The 22310-nt window shown below is 35.8% G+C and overlaps 2 protein-coding genes across 2 annotated transcripts in view; both read left to right on the top strand.

Annotated features, from left to right (window-relative positions):
- Positions 1-3808: 3808 nt before the first annotated feature.
- Positions 3809-6732, top strand: LOC115714889 (actin-7). Its single transcript, XM_030643648.2, has 5 exons — positions 3809-4019; positions 4722-4794; positions 4930-5323; positions 5408-6021; positions 6167-6732. The coding sequence occupies exons 2-5, from the start codon at positions 4735-4737 to the stop codon at positions 6230-6232; spliced, it is 1134 nt and encodes a 377-aa protein (XP_030499508.1). The 5' UTR covers positions 3809-4019; positions 4722-4734; the 3' UTR covers positions 6233-6732.
- The window catches only part of LOC133037232 (actin-7), a 74804-nt gene continuing 56416 nt past the window's right edge, over positions 3923-22310 (top strand). Inside the window, exon 1 of the mRNA XM_061114139.1 lies at positions 3923-4019. The gene's annotated coding sequence lies outside the window, so the exon portion shown is untranslated. The remainder of the gene's footprint in view (positions 4020-22310) is intronic.

Here is a 22310-nt window from a genome sequence, read left to right as displayed (position 1 = left end):
CCATTTTGGATTTTTTTTTTTTGAACAGGGGAAGGAGATGAAGAAGAACGGGTCATAGCCATTTTATATAAGGATTGGGAAACAAAAAGAAAGAGGGAAAACGGTTATGGGATTGGGTTAGTGGGAGTTGAAAAAATTTTGAAGAAGAAAAATGAGAGGGAAAATGGATGAGGGATCGTGGGGAGTTGAGGTTCAGCAATGGAGGTTACTAGTTATTTTAAAAAAAAAACTGAAAAGAAATGAAAAATCAAAGGAAAAAAAAAAGAAAAAAAGAGAGGGAAGTGATTGAGGGTTGATTGTGTTGGGTTTGATGCCCTAAATAAAACTCTATTTCAATGTAATCCAGATTATTCAATATCAATAAAGTAACAGAAGTATTTTTTATTCATTTGTGTATGTTTTGGTTCACTTTATCAATTGTTTGTCTATTTGATTTATATATTCATCCAAACCCCTTTCACATACTTGATCATGTTTATTGTGTTGTCAACACAGTGGAAAGTAAACATGACTATGTGAATAAAGGATTCCTAGATTTATCAGAACACTGGGTTTTACTGATATGACAATCTACAACAGAGTTTACTTGCATTTGGAGAAATGCTATGTTCTTTCCAGAACATTGGTTAAAGTAAAGCTCAGGTTGGATGCATAGAGTATGCATTGGAATGGACCGATATTGAACTTTGAAATAGATTTATAAAACTTACTGTAATATTTATTCAATTCAATATCACTAAGTTGATCCTAGATCAAATGATCTAAATCCTGATATGGTTAGGCTCAATCTCAAGAGTGTTATTCGTGTTCTTTGATTTGTTAGTTAAGCCTACTTTTGGGTCAGGGTGATACGTACATTTTGGGAACACGGTAGTGCAATTGAGTGGGAGCGCTAACATAAATATGGAATCTATAGCTTCTATCTAGCGAATAGTAAGCAAAGGATGATTTCCTTCGAGCTTAACCAAACGAGATAAATGGTGGAGTACTCATTTCACTTAGCTGAAATATCATTTATACAGGGTTAAGTGTTTTAAGGATAAAATACATTGTAGGGTGTTACGGTAATTAAGTCCCTTTACAATGTAAATCATCCATATAGAGGATCATTGATCACATTAGGATTATAACAATGGATAACTAATGATGTGTCTATATGGTGGAACATATAGAGCATTCTATATACTGAGAGTGCAATTCTAAGTTCTATGCGTGGCTTCAACGAAGAATTAATAAGTCAGTGAATTTAAGTAGTAAATTCTTGATCTGCTTATTGGAAGCTCGGATATATAGACCCATGACCCCCCCACTAGTTGAGACAATATTACTTGTAAGACTCATTTAATTGATTTTAATTAATCAATTATAATTCTCAAGTTAGACTGTGTCTATTTGAGAATTTATCACTTATTAAGGGCAAAACAGTAAATAGAGATTTTGAAGGGCATATTTATTAATTAGGAAACTTTAATTAGTTTTATTATTAATAAATAAATGACAATATATTATTTGATAATTAATTTTAATTATTAAATAATTAGATTTGACATTTATGTGGTTGAACAAAGGAATTAACAGTTTTTGACAAAACAGGAAACTAGCAATGTAGGAAAAGGAATTTTGGAAAAGTGGCAAGCCTTGTTTCCACAATGCCTAGGCCGGTCACCTTACTTACCTTTTCACATTGATTTTTAAATTTTTAAATGCCAATTAATTCAACCATAGCCCTAGGTAGTCTTCTATAAATAGAAGGTAAAGGCTTCAGTTTTTGTACAACACTTTGACATAATTTTCTCTCACACAAAAACTCTCTCCAAGTCGCCACCCTCTCTCTCTCTCTACCTTCTCTGTTTCGAAATCTATGAGTGATAGAGTAGTGCCCACACACATCAAGTAATACCTCAATCATAGTGAGGAAGGCTGTGTAGAATTCAAATTCAACAAAGAAGGACATTCGGGCTCAGATCTTGATTATACTCTGCGACAGAAAGGAATCAAGGGTTAGAGATCTCAGTGGGAGGAGACATATATTCCGCTGCACCCAATGTAAGATTTCTCTTACTTTTATGTGTTTAATTTTCCATCGTTTTAGAAGTTCATATTCAGGTTGTTAAATCAACATACTTGTGAGTAGATCTAAGATCCTGGTAAAATAATTCCAACAGATTGATGATTGATAGGGGAGTTGCTCGTGTCTGATGCATGGAGGTAATGTGCATGTGGTATATGTGTAATAAATTAAAGAGAAAATGTAAAAAAGTTGAATTAACCGTGTTGTAGTAAATATGTAATAAAGTTGCCATTTTGTATTTTTGGTGTAAAAATTTCATAATTTTATTGGCATGTTGTATATATTTAATTATTTATTTTATATATTTTAATTGTGGTATATAATTTAGTTAATATAACATACATATATATTAGTGGTATATATTTTTAGGGACACAATTTTGTCCCGTGATGTACTTTTACGAAATGTATTCCGTGATGTACGACAACCGTTAGATAAGGGAGTTATTTGATCTGAGGGCTGGGGTTGATCTAGGAGTAATTAGGGTTAAAAAATAGTAACGTACCCTGAGACCCATCTAATGTAGCCTGAGACTCATCCAGGGGCGGAGCCAAGATGAAATTATTTGGGGGGGGGGGGGCAATATCAGCAAGTGTATACAAAAAGTATAAATTTCAATTAAGAAAAATATTACAGTGTTTTATTATATAAATATTTTACACAATATTTTAAATTATAAATCAAGTAATTAAAACTCAAAATAAAATATGAGTTTTAGGGTACGTAAAGAAAATCAAGAAAAAATTAAAATTGGTAATTGAAGATAATTATAAAATTTTGTGTGTTTGTCTAACCACACAATTATATTATAATTGTGTAATGGAAGGGTAATAGAGAATTTTCCATTACACTATCTAATTCTCATACTTCTATAAAAAATTGAGTGTAATTATACGTACAGTGTAATTTCTAAAACTTTTTATTTTAAATATTAAGTACTAAAAATTATTATTTTTTCAGTAATTACTAGTTATTTTACTAAAAAAGATATTATAAATTTATAAATAATTATTATCTTATATCTAGACACATCTTGTAAATTGTAATGTATTTTAGAAACTTAATTTATGCTCATAATTTTTTTTTTTTTTTAAGAAAAGTCATTAAAAGAATAGTGTAATATTTTAATTTCACTAATATTAATTAAAGAATTTATTAATATAAATAAATATAGTAAGTTTACATACAATTATAATATCATTATTTTATTATAATTGAATAAATTATATTTAATATATAGTAAAATGATATATGATATTATATATAAGAACTTTACAATAAATTTTCAAAATTGTAAGGGGCCACAGCCCCTATTGGAGTGCATGTAGCTCTGCCTCTAGATCCATTTAATGTGTTACAGAATACATTTCGTAAGAGTACATCATAAGACAAAAACGTGTCCCTGTATTTTTATTATAATTATTGTTAGTATACATGATGAATGATATATGTATATTTTTGTTATACCCTATATTTTTTTTTTTTTTTACATAAGCGAACCGAAGTTGAATAACAATGAACAACGAGAGTTAGTGAGGAAACGGTAGACGATAAAATGAAAATGAAAAAGTCTAACTCACGAGAAGAACATTGGTTGGGTTGAGTTGGAGGAAGAGAGAGAAGGCGCTGTCAGCCAACCAGGTCACCCTATCTTTACTCGTGGTGGAAATGATCCTCCTTTACTAATTCCTCTTCCTAATTCTTAAAATAAAATAATAATTTATTATTTTCTATTTTATTTTTAATTTAAATATTAATATAAATTTGGTGTAAATTTTCATGTGCATTACAATACCCAGCTATTTAAAGACCCAAAGCTCTAGTTCTTGCTTCTCCTTATTGTCGTCCAGTTTCATCTTCGTCGACCCGACCCGACCGTCGACCCTATCGCATCTCTAGATCTCGTTGGCTTTCTCTTCGATTGTCTTTGGCATTCTATTTTCCAAGGGTATCAAATAATCTAACTCGATCTATTTCTTTTATATTTGCTTTGAATTTTTTCGATTTGTTCGATAGGTGAGTTCAATAGTTCGCTTCGTGCTCATTTCTGTGCTGATCTGTGTTTTGCACGAAAGTTTTTGATCTACTTCTAATATGAACACCGTGATCTGTGACGTTTTTCAATGATGGATTTGTTGATTTTTGTTTTAGTTTATTTTGATAAACATAATCGGGTCGTTTAGCTTGCTGATATTGCTCTCAATTTTCTGGATCTGTTGTGTTTTTCTCATTCTGCTTGTCTTTATCGATGCGATTCTAAGTTCGAGAGGTTTCTTTGCTCTAGATCTAACTTTGTTAGATACCTGTATATATCAATTCCAGCCAGAGCATGTCGTTTCATTATTTTCACAAGTGAACTGGGATTTCATTCGAATTCTTTCCCCTATTTTTCTATCAAGTTTTGGATTACAGAAGCTAGGCAGTTTAAAATGCTCGGACGTTACTATAATTAATCATAAGATAGTGGCTGGAGTTGAGACTCTTTGGAACAGAAGTAAAAACATGGATCTTTATTATAAAATTATCGTTCTGTTGCTGTAGGTTGATGAGTTAGATAATCACTTTTTTGCTGCACAACTCTAGGAAAGACTCAGATGAGTTGGATTGCCGTTGTTTTACAACATTTTAACTGGTAATATTTTTTATGCAGATTTATATAAAATATGGCCGACGCAGAGGACATTCAGCCCCTCGTTTGTGACAATGGTACTGGAATGGTGAAGGTTAGTATCTATTTCCCCTGCTTCTGCGAAATTAAACCACAAATGTTTGTTTTATTAATTTATATATTTGTTTTTCTGTTTATCAAATATTTTGCTTGGAAACATTGTTCTGATGTGTTATCGATAAATATGCAGGCTGGGTTTGCTGGCGATGATGCGCCCAGGGCAGTCTTCCCCAGTATTGTTGGTCGTCCTAGACACACTGGTGTTATGGTTGGAATGGGACAGAAGGACGCATACGTAGGTGATGAAGCCCAGTCTAAAAGAGGTATCCTTACTTTGAAATATCCCATCGAGCATGGTATTGTTAGCAACTGGGATGATATGGAGAAAATTTGGCATCATACTTTCTACAATGAACTTCGTGTTGCCCCAGAAGAGCACCCAGTGCTTCTCACTGAGGCTCCTTTGAATCCTAAGGCTAACAGAGAAAAGATGACCCAGATCATGTTTGAGACATTCAACGTTCCAGCTATGTATGTGGCCATCCAGGCAGTTTTGTCCCTTTACGCTAGTGGACGTACAACTGGTTCGTATTCGATTCAATTACAGTAAGATTTAAAATTTCATTTAGTAATTGTATTAGAATAAACTGAGTGGCTTTCTTTATCAGGTATCGTTCTGGATTCTGGTGATGGTGTGAGTCACACTGTGCCAATCTACGAAGGTTATGCCCTTCCCCATGCCATCCTTCGTCTTGACCTTGCTGGGCGTGATCTCACTGATTCTTTGATGAAGATTCTCACTGAGAGAGGCTACATGTTCACCACCACTGCCGAACGGGAAATTGTCCGTGACATGAAGGAGAAGCTTGCTTATGTTGCCTTGGACTATGAGCAGGAACTCGAGACTGCCAAGAGCAGCTCCTCAGTTGAGAAGAACTACGAGTTGCCCGATGGTCAGATTATCACCATTGGAGCTGAGAGATTCCGATGCCCAGAAGTCCTCTTCCAACCATCCCTCATTGGAATGGAAGCTGCAGGAATTCACGAGACCACCTACAATTCCATCATGAAGTGTGATGTGGATATCAGAAAGGATCTGTACGGTAACATTGTTCTCAGTGGTGGTTCTACTATGTTCCCTGGTATTGCAGACAGGATGAGCAAGGAGATCACAGCTCTTGCACCAAGCAGCATGAAGATTAAGGTTGTGGCTCCACCGGAGAGAAAATACAGTGTCTGGATCGGAGGGTCCATTCTTGCGTCCCTCAGCACCTTCCAGCAGGTGAGAACACATTGCATCGCATCTTTAATTTTCTTCAACTAACTAACTAACCACCCTTTTTCTCAATTTTGTTTTCAAAATGTGCTATTACACGCTCAGGTTTTGGGACTAAATATTTGGTTGTTTGGTTGTGATTATTCTTCAGATGTGGATTTCCAAGGGCGAATACGATGAGTCAGGTCCATCCATTGTCCACAGGAAGTGCTTCTAAGTTGTAACGGAAGTGCTTTGTTGGTGAGTTATTTTTCTTTTAGTTGGCTTTTCGTGTCATGCGTCATGTGAACTCAGTTTGGTTGAGAAGTTTTGAGGAATGGGATCAATATGAATTCACGCTTATCGTATCTGCTGTTTTTGAGAGAGAGAAAGAGAGGCTTTTACATGGAATGACCTTGTATGTGGACTGGGCACAGAAAGAAATAGGTTGAAAGTTCCTTCCTGACCGTGCATCATCTATGGTTCAACCGTCTCTTTCAGTAGGATGCTGTGTAGTTGGAGAGTGATTGTTTTTTTTTCTTTTCCAAGCGAACATAAGTGTTTTTTTTTAATTATTATTATTATTATATTATTTTCCTTTAACAATGAAGGCGAACATAAAATAGTTATTGTATCTGAAATTTTCAGTTAGTGTCAGTTTGCGGTCATAAACTATCTATGAAATTATATTAAAAATACTAGCTTGAAAGATTGAGAGAAGTATTTTTTAATCTTTTATTTTTTTCTCTTGGATTTTACGCTATTTTTTCTTAATGTTATTAACCCGAAGTATTACATTATTGGATATTTTTATGTTGGTTTTGTGTTTGAATTTTCAAAAATTAAGGTTACTCTCAATTATCATAGTTGGTTCTTTGAGCAATTAAATGACCTGTGACGCCTAATGATTTGGTATTCGCTGTCTAGTGAACCTTGAATAAATCCAAGTTTTATTGTACACTCTAATCTAGTATTAGAAGTAATTCTATCATATTGCAACTTCTTCTTCTTTTTTTTTTTTTGCTAAAACATTGTAAATTATTTGTAGGACAGATATTCTTCAAACATAGTCCTACCTTACCGGTTTGCAAAATATGCAAGTTAAGTGACTAAAACATAGTTCTTCTAAGTTTGCAAAATATACAAGTTAAGCGACCTGTAATACAAACATAATATTTTGTCGATAAGATTCTTGGTAATTATCCCCCCTCCCAAAAAGAAAAGAAAGAGCTTATGTTTAGCACGATTAATTTTGGAGTGAGTTATAAATTTTGGGTGCAAATATTACATTTAACAGCTAGTCTCCAATAAAAAAAATTGAATCAGCTACTAACTTGAAATACATTTGTGTCAGCTAGACTATCTTTTTCTATACAGGGTGATTGTGTTTCTAGCGACATACTTGGATAGATTGGCAGATTTGCATATTTTCTTCTATGTAAGAATGTAAGACATTTTTAAATTCCAATATAAGCTTTAAAAGAAAGGGGTGTAGTGAGAAAAGACAAGAAATGGGTTAATAATTTGGATAATTACATAAGACATTATTTTTTATAAAAAAAAAAAATTACATTTTCACGTTTAAAGGTTTTTTTTTTTTTTGGGTATATATTTTTACGATTTTTCATAAAAACAACACGAAAACAACAAGAAAACTACATTAAAATAACATGAAAATAACATCAAAACAACAACAAAAAATAACATACAAATAACAAAAAGATCAGCAACAACTTAACAAGAGTACAACATAAAAGATCGTATTTTCTGTAAATAAAATAAATAAAAAATCGTAAAATGTTTAAAATTCCGTGAAATCGTATTTTTGTAACTTTTTTGTTGTTTTTGTGTATCGGTGAAGTAATCCCTTAATAATTAGCTAAACTCAGCAACACTGGAAGAATTAAAGGGCTCGTTTAGTAAATCATATTATATAGTATTGTATTGGACTATATTGTATTATTTAATATAATATTATATTTGGTGTTGACTTTATTAAAAGATTGTGTAAAATATAATATCTTTACCATAAACTCGACCTCAACCTCGACCTTGGGGCCGAGTCCGTGGTCGGGGTTTGTAGGGGGAGGGGGTTCCAGGGTCCAGCGTCAGGAGGTGGGGTCTGGGTTTCGAGACTGGGTCCGTGGTTGGGGTTCGGGGTTATGTTTTGGGCCGGGTCCAGGGCTAGGGTACGAGGCTAGGTCCGGGGTTTGGGACCAGGTTTGTAACACCCCTGCTTCAAGCCTCCATTAGGCCTTCCTCCACGGATGTATGGTTCTTATACATGGGTACGTAACTTTTTGGTTGCTTCCTGGTGTGACGATTAACCCTACAAACTAACATGAGTATTTTCAGCATACTTTGTCCTCACTTGCTCGTTTCCTAGTTCCCAAGAAAAATCATGCTAGATGTTTTGATGATTTTTGGCATATAATAAGTCTTTGTAATGTGAGTTATAAGATTGTGTCTAAGATTTTAGCTAATCATATTCGTAAAATGGCGCCTAAGATTATATCTCTTTTTCAATTGACCTTTTTTCAAGGGTGGTGGATCATTGAAAACTCTATTATTGTCTAGGAAATTATCTTTGATATGGGTCGAAGGCAAGGCAAGGATGCTTTTCTTAGGATTAAATGTGATATATCCAAGGTTTACAATTTCCTAGAGTGGAGTTTCCTTAATCAGGTTTTGTTGGCTTTTGGATTTGATAATTGAATTCATGAGCTAATTGCTAACTGTATTTCTACAGTAAGGTTTCAAGTTTTGTTGAATAGGGGTCTCACGAAATCTTTTGCTCCCCATAGGGGGTTCAGGCAAGGTGACCCCTTTTCCACCTACTTATTTATCTTATGTTTCGAGGTGCTATCTCGATTGATCATGGAGAAGAAAAGGTAGAATTTGATTCAAGGGTATAGACTCTCTTGTGCTAGCCTTTCGGTGTACCATTTGATGTACGCAAATGGCATTATGTTTTTTGTGAGAGATGATTTTATGAATGTTGAAAACTTGGAGGCTCTTGCAAGGTATTATTTTTGGTATGGCCAAGAAATTAATCAAAGAAAATTGAAGATTATGATTTCTTAAAATTATGATGTTTATCTGGGCCTTGCTCTTTCCGAGTCTCTTAATTTTGAAGTGATGAATGGTGAGAAAATCTTTTTAGAAAGCCCGATGTTTCTTAGGGGAAATCAGGCAAAAGACTTTTAGTTTATCATTGAAAAAGTCTAAAGTAGAATGGAGGGTTGGATGGCTCGTCTCTTATCCCAAGCAACTAATATTTTTGGTGGATTGGGAAGACTAATGGTGATGATTACCTCTCTCTTTTGAGTTGGGATGCAGTGTGTAAACATTAGGGTATTCCAATCATGATTCTCTCTGTGTTAGAATTGATGTTGGGTAAATATTTTCTTAACACAAGTTTCTGGGATAAGTCTATCTCGAGACAAGCTTTTACGGTGGCAAAGGGCATTCAGAGTACTAGAGATTTTATCAGAAACAATATTGTGTGGATTATTGGAAAACACTCTAAGATTGATTTTTGGAATTTCTCCTGATCTTGTGTTGATTCTATCTCTTTTGTTAATGCTAGTATTAACTTGAGAGTCAAGGAACTATTAGTTGTGGGGTCTTGATGGCTGAAGATGGTTTGGATAGGGACCTTTCGGTGGTTGATGATCTCTTTAGACCTGAGACTTCTAGTTTAGTCTCATCTTGTTCTATTCCTATGCTCCTTGAGGAAGATTTATTGATGTTGAATTCTTCACCTAATTCTCTCTCAAGACATTAAATTGGGATCTTAACAAATGCAGGTTTGATAAAAATGATGAGATTTTGTAACACCCCGATTTCCCGAGATGTCACATAGGATAGTCCGTATAAAACAATTTAATAAGATAAAGACAATCAAATACTGCTTTATTGAAAAATATCCAAGCATGAGATCTCATTGTTTAAAACAAAATACTTTTAGTACTGTAAACTTAAATAAGAACTAGTTAAGTCAAAATAATAGTTCCAAAATGTTTATCAGTTAAAAACATTAAAAAGCAAAATACTGTGCCAGCCCCCTAACATGCGGTCCACGCCTCGAGCTCTTCATTCTCACTGCTTAGCCTTACCCTTACCTGCACACAGAGTACCCGTGAGCTAACGCCCAGTAAGAAGAGCTATGTAGGACATAACCCTCCTAACTAGTTACTTGACATAATTTGCTCTTTTATATTAATCAACAGTAATTCACATTCCATAAATATATCCACAACGCATGTTGTTCTCACATGCACACATCAAGTCTCATACCGCACATTATACTCACATACGATAATCAACTATTCTCTCATGTTGATCAGACATGAGGTAACCTACCCTGCCTTGTGTTATTCTCACACTTGGCATCCAACAGGGCAATTAATTACCATAAGTTGTACTCACCCATGATAATGTTATAACCTGCAAGTGTTATGCTCACACAAGCAGCAAGACCCTAATATTATTCTCATGCTAACGATGCTCACAAAATATAAGGAAATCATAACACAATCAAATTAAATAGCAAACCAACCCAAGTTGTATGCATAACATACACCCTGTGCACAGATGTCCACTCTTCTTACCTCAGTTGCTAAGACCACACTTGCTACCTCGAGCACCTCAACGAATTTCCTTGTTGAGAACAAGATCCTAGACATTCATTAACACAAAAATACACTCAAAATACATTCAAGTATGAATCTCTAAACTCATACAGAAACTTACGTAAAAATACGTAACACATAGGTCCATTTCGCTTGCATGACACACCATACATAAGCATTTATTATTTAGATTCACACAAACATATTGCATGGACTCAAACAAACATTCTTAACGTAAAACATGAATTCATACAACACATTTTTACGTAAAATTTACTAAAATACTATTTATTCTTATTAAAGTCCAAATAAATAGTTAATTAATCACCAATAATTATAATAAATACCTACAGCAACCAATAAATAATAAAACCTATTCCATTTGATATCATAGGAAGTAAATGGTATCACAAAAATACATTTTACTATTTTAACAACACTTATCTATTTTTCATAATTAACTTAAACATTAATTAAGTAAATTCATGAAAAATACCAAAATTAATTAAAAACCGAATCTAACTCTTCTAATACACTTTACAATCTGTAATAAGTCATAATTAATTTTCTTTGAATTTTCTAAGCAACCTAGGTATTTTTCATAATTAAAATAAGAAATAACATCAATAATTCATGAAAAATACATAATCGCCTGAAAATTCAATCTATCAATTTTATAACCGTTTATATATCATAGTCCATCATATAAAATAAATCTAGATTTTTCTGAGCACCCTAAGTATTTTTCATAATTAATTTAATAAATAACACAAATAATTCATGAAAAATACAAAATTAACCGAAATTCGGATCTACCAATTTTGCAATAGTTTATATCTCATAACTAATCATATAAAATATATTTAGATTTTTCTGAGTAATCTAAGTATTTTTCATAATTAATTCAACAAATAAACCAAATAATTCATAATAAATCAAATAATTGCAAGAAAATTATCAAACTTCATAGTAGGCCTAAGAACACCTAGCACAAGTCAAGAACTGAAAGAAAATCGAAAAATAACCTCCAGAAATCCCTGAACGGAGTGTCGCCGGAGTTCTCGTCGGTTTCGTCGCCGGTAAAGTGTAACTTTGTCTCCGATGGCTCTTGAAGCGTCCTTTCGATTGGGGAAGCTCTCCACAATGCTCAGGACCTCAAAACGATCAAGAAAAGTGGTCCGAGAAGGCAGATCGGGGTTGTCTTCTTCGTTGGCGGTGTACCGTCTTTAATGGAGTCCAAAATTTTGGATTTTCGTTTTGGACGTTAAAGCTTCGTTTTCTTACGTCAAAAACAATCCTTAGGGTCCCATGCACTCAAATATAACCTCCCTTGACCCAAGAACAAGCTTAAACACGTTCGAATTCGAGTCCGTAACTAAGCCGCACCTTTGAAGCTTCAAAAATGGCGAATCTCAAAACGACGACTTCCGCCCCTTATACCACGTTAAAAAGCTTCCTTAGGTCGTATATAAGTGATCCCAAACCCCCACGTTCACCCAGGTTTCACTCCGCTTGAAGAAACGAAAGTTTTCGGTACCGTATACGCCGTATACGTGCTCTCTCTCTCTCTCTCGTTGGTTCTCTGTTTTGGGTGAACGAAAATAGAGTTTAAAACCTAATTTCTATCGTGTTTAAACCCAAGCAAAATATCGCATTGAACCGAAGTGGAGCGATTCCCATTCCACCAAAATAGGAGTTCGGTTCCGATTTATTCGTATACGTATAGCATATATATATATAACTGTTAATAATATTAATAATAATAATAATAATAATAATAATAATGATAATAATAATAATAATGATAATAATAATAATAATAATAATAATAATAATAATAATAATAATGATAATAATAATAATAATAATAATAATAATAATAATAATAATAATAATAATAATAATAATAATAATAATAATAATAATAATATACCCATATAACAATATCCACACATATGTATCTATTAGGCATTATGCACATGCCAATAAAATCAAATATTATATTACCATAAAAATAATCTCATACATATTTAAATCCATAAATATGTAAAATATATAAAAAAAAAAAATACTCTCAACTAAATAAAATTACAAAAATACCCTTTCGGAGTTAGCGGATATTACAATTATCCCCCTCTAAAAGAAAATTTCGTCCCGAAATTTTACTCAAATAATTCTGGATATTGTTCTCGCATATCAGATTCAAGCTCCCAAGTAGCTTCCTCAACCACACTGTTTCTCCATAGGACTTTCACCAGGGTAATTGTCTTATTTCTCAAAATCCTATCCTTTTGATCAAGAATCTTCACCGGACGTTCATTGTAGGACAAATCTTCCTGCAAACCCAGTGTTTCATAGCTCAAAACATGCGATGGGTCTGACACATATTTCCGGAGTTGAGATACATGAAATACATTATGCACCCCAGATAATGATGGCGGTAAAGCTATTCTATAAGCTACACTGCCCACTCTATCCAATATCTGAAATGGACCAACATATCTAGGACTTAGTTTCCCTCTCTTGCCAAATCTCTTCACCGAGAGTCCTTTTCGTGGTGTCACTCGAAGAAACACATGATCACCCACTTCGAACTCAATGTCTCTCCGCTTCAGGTCTGCATAAGATTTCTGTCTGCTCTGAGCTGTGATCATTCTAGCCCTGATCTTCTGAATAGCTTCGTTGGTGTGCTGAACTGCATCTGGCCCTAGGAGTTTGTTCTCTCCCAACTCATCCCAATGCAGTGGAGACCTGCATTTTCTCCCATACAACATCTCATAGGGTGCTACCCCGATAGTAGACTGATAGCTGTTGTTGTAAGAAAATTCAATCAAAGGCAGGTATTTGCTCCATGATCCTTGGAAATCTATCACACATGCCCTCAACATATCTTCCAAGATCTGATTTGTTCTCTCAGTCTGACCATCTGTCTCTGGATGATATGCAGTGCTGAACTTCAATCGAGTTCCCATTGCTCTCTGTAAGCTTTCCCAAAAAGACGAAGTGAACCGAGCATCTCGATCACAAACAATAGAATACGGTGCCCCATGTAATCTCACAATCTCATTCACATAAAGTTCAGCAAAATGGTCCATGGAGTAAGTCATGCGTACTGGTAGAAAATGGGCAGATTTTGTATACCTATCGACGACTACCCAAATGGCGTCATGTTGCTTTGTAGTCTTAGGTAATCCAGTCACAAAATCCATGGAAATCTCTTCCCACTTCCATTCAGGGAGCTTCAGTGGTTGTAACAATCCCGCTGGTCTTTGATGCTCTGCTTTAACTTGTTGACATGTTAAGCATTTGGCCACAAATTCAACTACATCCTTTTTCATACCAGGCCACCAATACAATGCTTTTAGGTCATGGTACATTTTAGTGGTCCCGGGATGAACTGAATAAGGTGTAGTATGAGCTTCTACCAATATCCCCTTCTTGAGCTCATCATTATCGGGCACATAAATTCGTCCCTTGAACCGAATTAATCCCGTGTCTGATATTTCATAATCTTTGGCGTTACTATTCAAAATTTCTTGCTTTAGTTCACTGAGCTTTTGATCTGTCGTCTGCCCCTCCTTAATTCTTTCTAACAAAGTGGATTGAAGTGTGACCTTTGCAAGTTGTCCTGTAATAAACTCTATACCAGCTCGTTCCATGTCTTCCACTAATTCCCTTGATACTCCTTGTAAAGTGGAAACTAGTCCGGGACCTCTACGGCTGAGTGCATCCGCTACCACATTGGCTTTACCGGGATGGTACATTATCTCGCAGTCGTAGTCTTTGACTAGCTCCAACCATCTCCTCTGCCTCATGTTTAACTCCCTCTGGGTGAAAAAGTACTTTAAACTCTTATGATCGGTGTAGATTTCACATTTCACTCCATAGAGATAATGACGCCAGATTTTTAGTGCAAAAACCACTGCGGCTAACTCTAGGTCATGTGTCGGGTATCTCTGTTCGTATTCTTTTAATTGCCTTGAAGCGTAAGCAATTACCTTCCCTTCTTGCATTAGAACACAACCCAACCCTTGTTTAGATGCATCACAATATACCGCAAATTGTCCCTCTTCTGTTGGTAAACTGAGGATTGGTGCTGAGATAAGTCTATTCTTCAACTCTTGGAAGCTTTGCTCACACTTGTCTGACCACTGTGAAAATTTTAGATTCTTCCTAGTTAATTCTGTTAAGGGTGTGGCTATCTTTGAGAACCCCTCAACAAACCTTCTATAATAGCCTGCTAAACCCAAAAAGCTTCGAACCTCTGAGGCGGTCTTTGGTCTAGGCCATTCTTTCACTGCAGCAACCTTAGCAGGATCTACTTTTATTCCCCCGTTAGTGACAATGTGGCCCAAAAATGCAACCTCGGACAACCAGAACTCACATTTTTTGTACTTGGCATACAATTGATGTTCTCTCAGTCGCTGTAAGGTCAAGCGTAAGTGCTCCTCATGTTCCTCCTCTGTCTTAGAATAAATCAGAATATCATCTATGAATACAATGACAAACTGATCCAGATATTCCTTGAAGACTCGGTTCATGAGGTCCATAAAAGCTGCTGGGGCATTTGTAAGTCCAAATGACATCACCATGAACTCGTAATGTCCGTATCTCGTTCTGAAGGCTGTCTTCGGTATGTCTTCATTTTTGATTCTTAGCTGATGGTACCCTGAACGAAGATCAATCTTAGAAAACACCTTTTTCCCTTGAAGCTGGTCAAACAAGTCGTCAATCCTCGGCAGTGGGTACCGATTCTTTATAGTCACCTTGTTCAATTCTCGGTAATCTATGCACATTCTCATAGTACCGTCTTTCTTTTTAACAAATAGAACTGGTGCGCCCCACGGAGAGTAGCTAGGTCTGATAAACCCTAACTTAAGCAATTCTTCCAACTGTATTTTGAGTTCTTTCAATTCCGATGGTGCCATCCTATATGGTGCGCGGGAAACTGGTGCTGTTCCGGGCACTAATTCTATCACAAATTCGATTTCTCTGTGTGGTGGTAACCCGGGTAACTCCTCTGGAAATACATCAAGAAACTCAGCAACTACCCGTGTTTCCTCCGGCTTTCTTTCAATTTTCTTGGTGTCATCAACCACATTAACTAGATACCCTAAGCACCCACGCTGCAATAGTTGCCCAGCCTTCATTGCCGAAATAATAGGGGTGCGAGGTTTCTTTCCTACCCCTCTGAACTCGAAAGTCTCTCCATCTTCTGGTGTGAAAACAACTTTCTTTTGCTTGCAGTCAATTGATGCTCCATATTTGGTAAGAAAATCCATGCCCAAGATTACATCAAAATCAAATAAATCTAATACAATCAGGTCTACAAATAATTCTCTACCATCTATCCTGACAGGTATACCCCTAAGCCAACTTCTAGAGATTACAACCTCCCCAGATGGTAACATGGTCCCAAACCCCACAGTAAATAATTCACTCGGTGCATTTATATGATTTACAATTGTGCTAGCAATAAAGGAATGAGTTGCACCAGAATCAAACAAAACTTTACAAGTGGTGTTGGCCATAGGAATCTGACCTGATACAACCGAAGGACTGGCCTCAGCTTCTGCTTGAGTGATGGCAAAAACTCTGGCTGGAACATACTTGTCATCTTTCTTGGGTTCTGCTCTGTTCCCAGTCTGTCCCCACAGTGGGCAATTGCGTTTGATGTGTCCTTCTTTTCCACATTTGTAGCATGCTTTTGCGCGACACTCACCGAGATTACGTTTGGTACATTGAGGGCATTCTGGAATGTTTCGCCCACTGCTGCCATTAAATCGTTGGTCGTTATCACTTTTGTACCTCTTGTCTTGACTTGGCTGCCCGGACTGGTCCTGTCCTCGTTTCTTGTGGTCATTAGAATTGGCTCCACCTTTCTTCGATTCTCTCCTGGCAGCATTTTCCTTCCAAATTTTGTTTTCACTCCGCTCAGCCGTAAGAGCCATTTCGACAACTTGAGCATAGCTGAATTGACCCCTTGACACAATTTCCACATCTCGAGCAACCATTGGTTTCAGGCCTTCCACAAATCGATGTGCTCGCACTCTATCAGTAGGTACCAGATCTGGAGCAAATTTTGCCAATCTATCAAATTTTTGTGCATACTCAGTCACAGTAAGACTCCCTTGGACTAACCCAGTAAATTCATCGACCTTTGCTGCTAGAACTGCTGAGTTATAATACTTCTCATTAAAGACCCTTTTGAAATCGTTCCAGTTCATGGTATCTACATCCTTTGTTTGTTCCACCACCTCCCACCAGATACGAGCATCTTTCCTCAGCATGTAAGATGCACACTTCACTCGGTCATTCCCATCCACCCTTAGCATCTGCAAAATGCTTTCTATGCGACTTATCCACTCCTCAGCCACTACCGGGTCTATGCCTCCCTCAAACTCAGGTGGGTGTTGTTTTCGAAATCTCTCTGCTAACAACTCATGTCTAGCCTCTGTAGCAGGATATACCACTGCAGCTGGTGGGTCTCTATTTTCTGCATCTTGCCTGATTTGGACTGGCGGCTCCGGTTGACGTCTCAGCTGACGAAGTTCTTCGTCCTGCCTATGAATGATTCCTTCCAGTGCGGCAATGCGCTCTTCCCATCCCTGTGGTGCTTGAGGTGGTTCATTGATCCCTCCATCATCTCGGCCTTGGCCTTGGCCTCGACCTCGACCTCGACCTCGACCCACTCTAACTGACCTTCTAGGAGGCATTTCTAAACTCCTGAACCACACAAACCAATACACATCAAGATCATTTTGATCATCAATTTTACATGAAAATAATGTTACCCTCTCGCATGCAGAAATTTAAGGCAACTTAATTATAAGTAATAACCACTTACAGTACAGTGAGTCGAGCTCGTCTCATGGCGGTGAACTTTACATGTTAGGGCTAACCACATTCTTTAGGACCGTATTGCTCTGGTACCATAATGTAACACCCCGATTTCCCGAGATGTCACACAGGATAGTCCGTATAAAACAATTTAATAAGATAAAGACAATCAAATACTGCTTTATTGAAAAATATCCAAGCATGAGATCTCATTGTTTAAAACAAAATACTTTTAGTACTGTAAACTTAAATAAGAACTAGTTAAGTCAAAATAATAGTTCCAAAATGTTTATCAGTTAAAAACATTAAAAAGCAAAATACTGTGCCAGCCCCCTAACATGCGGTCCACGCCTCGAGCTCTTCATTCTCACTGCTTAGCCTTACCCTTACCTGCACACAGAGTACCCGTGAGCTAACGCCCAGTAAGAAGAGCTATGTAGGACATAACCCTCCTAACTAGTTACTTGACATAATTTGCTCTTTTATATTAATCAACAGTAATTCACATTCCATAAATATATCCACAACGCATGTTGTTCTCACATGCACACATCAAGTCTCATACCGCACATTATACTCACATACGATAATCAACTATTCTCTCATGTTGATCAGACATGAGGTAACCTACCCTGCCTTGTGTTATTCTCACACTTGGCATCCAACAGGGCAATTAATTACCATAAGTTGTACTCACCCATGATAATGTTATAACCTGCAAGTGTTATGCTCACACAAGCAGCAAGACCCTAATATTATTCTCATGCTAACGATGCTCACAAAATATAAGGAAATCATAACACAATCAAATTAAATAGCAAACCAACCCAAGTTGTATGCATAACATACACCACCGTGCACGAATGTCCACTCTTCTTACCTCGATTCTTAAGACCACACTTGCTACCTCGAGCACCTCAACGAATTTCCTTGTTGAGAACAAGATCCTAGACATTCATTAACACAAAAATACACTCAAAATACATTCAAGTATGAATCTCTAAACTCATACAGAAACTTACGTAAAAATACGTAACACATAGGTCCATTTCGCTTGCATGACACACCATACATAAGCATTTATTATTTAGATTCACACAAACATATTGCATGGACTCAAACAAACATTCTTAACGTAAAACATGAATTCATACAACACATTTTTACGTAAAATTTACTAAAATACTATTTATTCTTATTAAAGTCCAAATAAATAGTTAATTAATCACCAATAATTATAATAAATACCTACAGCAACCAATAAATAATAAAACCTATTCCATTTGATATCATAGGAAGTAAATGGTATCACAAAAATACATTTTACTATTTTAACAACACTTATCTATTTTTCATAATTAACTTAAGCATTAATTAAGTAAATTCATGAAAAATACCAAAATTAATTAAAAACCGAATCTAACTCTTCTAATACACTTTACAATCTGTAATAAGTCATAATTAATTTTCTTTGAATTTTCTAAGCAACCTAGGTATTTTTCATAATTAAAATAAGAAATAACATCAATAATTCATGAAAAATACATAATCGCCTGAAAATTCAATCTACCAATTTTATAACCGTTTATATATCATAGTCCATCATATAAAATAAATCTAGATTTTTCTGAGCACCCTAAGTATTTTTCATAATTAATTTAATAAATAACACAAATAATTCATGAAAAATACAAAATTAACCGAAATTCGGATCTACCAATTTTGCAATAGTTTATATCTCATAACTAATCATATAAAATATATTTAGATTTTTCTGAGTAATCTAAGTATTTTTCATAATTAATTTAACAAATAAACCAAATAATTCATAATAAATCAAATAATTGCAAGAAAATTATCAAACTTCATAGTAGGCCTAAGAACACCTAGCACAAGTCAAGAACTGAAAGAAAATCGAAAAATAACCTCCAGAAATCCCTGAACGGAGTGTCGCCGGAGTTCTCGTCGGTTTCGTCGCCGGTAAAGTGTAACTTTGTCTCCGATGGCTCTTGAAGCGTCCTTTCGATTGGGGAAGCTCTCCACAATGCTCAGGACCTCAAAACGATCAAGAAAAGTGGTCCGAGAAGGCAGATCGGGGTTGTCTTCTTCGTTGGCGGTGTACCGTCTTTAATGGAGTCCAAAATTTTGGATTTTCGTTTTGGACGTTAAAGCTTCGTTTTCTTACGTCAAAAACAATCCTTAGGGTCCCATGCACTCAAATATAACCTCCCTTGACCCAAGAACAAGCTTAAACACGTTCGAATTCGAGTCCGTAACTAAGCCGCACCTTTGAAGCTTCAAAAATGGCGAATCTCAAAACGACGACTTCCGCCCCTTATACCACGTTAAAAAGCTTCCTTAGGTCGTATATAAGTGATCCCAAACCCCCACGTTCACCCAGGTTTCACTCCGCTTGAAGAAACGAAAGTTTTCGGTACCGTATACGCCGTATACGTGCTCTCTCTCTCTCTCGTTGGTTCTCTGTTTTGGGTGAACGAAAATAGAGTTTAAAACCTAATTTCTATCGTGTTTAAACCCAAGCAAAATATCGCATTGAACCGAAGTGGAGCGATTCCCATTCCACCAAAATAGGAGTTCGGTTCCGATTTATTCGTATACGTATAGCATATATATATATAACTGTTAATAATAATAATAATAATGATAATAATAATAATAATGATAATAATAATAATAATGATAATAATAATAATAATAATAATAATAATAATAATAATAATAATAATAATAATAATACGTATAATAATAATAATAATAATAATAATAATAATAATAATAATAATAATATACCCATATAACAATATCCACACATATGTATCTATTAGGCATTATGCACATGCCAATAAAATCAAATATTATATTATCATAAAAATAATCTCATACATATTTAAATCCATAAATATGTAAAATAAAAAAAAAAAAAATACTCTCAACTAAATAAAATTACAAAAATACCCTTTCGGAGTTAGCGGATATTACAGATTTTCTCTAAACTCTTGTCTTTTCGAATTCATGATCATTTAGAACTGTTTCTATGGAAGATATGCAAAGAATGCCTCCCTTTTGGCTCTTGTTTGTCTGGTGTTATCTGATTTTTTACACATTGACGTGGTGAGGGGACCGAGCGACACGTGTCCTATATTTCTAGTACTTGGGCGAAGGCAAATGTCCCTAGCAGATTGCATATAATTCGTTAGCATCTATTATTGTTAATTACCAGAGTAGAGCGGTGGATAAAATATCTGACCAGGTAGAAGTCCATTATGTCGAGCTACTTACAAGAGATAATTACTTCAAAATGATCTTGTTATGTCCAGACACGAAGACGATCCCTATAATTATGGGATTGAGTCAGAGAAATATGACAACTTGCTTTAGTTTCCTATTTCATATATCGTAATTATTTAATAATTGTAATTTCTTATTTTATGCATTGTAAGCAAAAGGGAAACCATCTCTCATGCATTAAGCCGCTATAAATAGTTGCCTAGCCTCACTATGAAGGGGATCGAAAGAATTGCTTCAGATAGAAATTTTATAGAGAAAATAGCGATCTAAGAGAGTTACTCAGAGATCGCATGTAAGAGCTTTCAAAGGGGAAGAACACTTTGTTCCTTCACTTAAGTTAATATAATACAAGGGGAGTAGGCTATTACCACACTCACGGGGCTGAACCTCTTTAAAATCTGGTGTTGATTTTACTTTATTGTTTTTTGTTCTCATTTAATTATATTATTCAATCGCTTATTATTTGACTCACTGTCTTTGGCTAAATGTGAGGTCAATATTTTGGTGCTTTCATTGAGAGCAAAACACAAGTTTTTTGTCTTAAGTCTTGACAGGCAAACAAGATGGTTGTACAAACTCGTAGAGGCCTTGCTGATCAGGGTGACCAGATGGTGACAGATCCCAACGTGCAAACTCATGGAAACATGAGAGGACCACCAGGGACAAACCCCAAGTAAGTCAATACACAACCACCTACTGTGGGCCATGGAGTGACTTCCCCTCTGGCTGGGATCACACTAGGCGTGCAAAAGACTGGGAACACCAGTTCAACAGCCGATTAATCCACTCCCAACACTGAGGTCCCATCTACCACTAATGTTTAGAGGCAAGTTGAAGATGATACAAAGACCTAGCACTTTTTTAGACACTAGACATACCTGAAATATATGACATTCTTGATCCTTCCTTTTACGAGTCTTCTCGGCTGGAATCATAAATGCTCTGATGATCTTTTCTATAGGTAGAACTACTGTGAGCGGTTTAAACTTCAACCTGGTCGGGGGAATTAGAAGCTATAGGAGCGACACCTTTTTTGGCACTTAGCATGGTACCGCTCAGACTCTTCATCGGTCTCCTGCTGAACCTCTGAGTAGCCCTTGGGCTCATCCAAAGTCATAATAATGCTCTGCACCATGACCAAGAGGATCTCTATGCAGCTATAAACCTTGCATTTAACGAGCAAAGACGTGAATCTTTATAATGGAGGGACAAGGAGATGGAAACTCTGAGGGGTGAATAGTGCGCAATGGACTTTGGTAAATAACTGAGCAACAACAAGGCTTGATCTTTATCTTTAATGGTGACACCAATGTTTTCAAGATTGAGAATCAACTCGTTAAACTCATCAATTTGTTGTCCAACATTTTTATCTTCCATCATCTTGAATGAATACAAGGCCTGTTTTAGATATAATTTATTCACCAATGATTTAGTCATATATAGACTTTCAAAGTTTCAACCACACACCTGCGGTTGTATCTTCTTTTACAACCTTTCTCAGAACTTTATCTCCAAGATTCAAAATGATAGCAC

The sequence above is a fragment of the Cannabis sativa genome, chromosome 4 (genome assembly GCF_029168945.1).
Source record: "Cannabis sativa cultivar Pink pepper isolate KNU-18-1 chromosome 4, ASM2916894v1, whole genome shotgun sequence".
In the NCBI taxonomy this organism is placed as follows: Eukaryota; Viridiplantae; Streptophyta; class Magnoliopsida; order Rosales; family Cannabaceae; genus Cannabis; species Cannabis sativa.
This window is presented reverse-complemented; position numbering and strand designations above follow the sequence as displayed.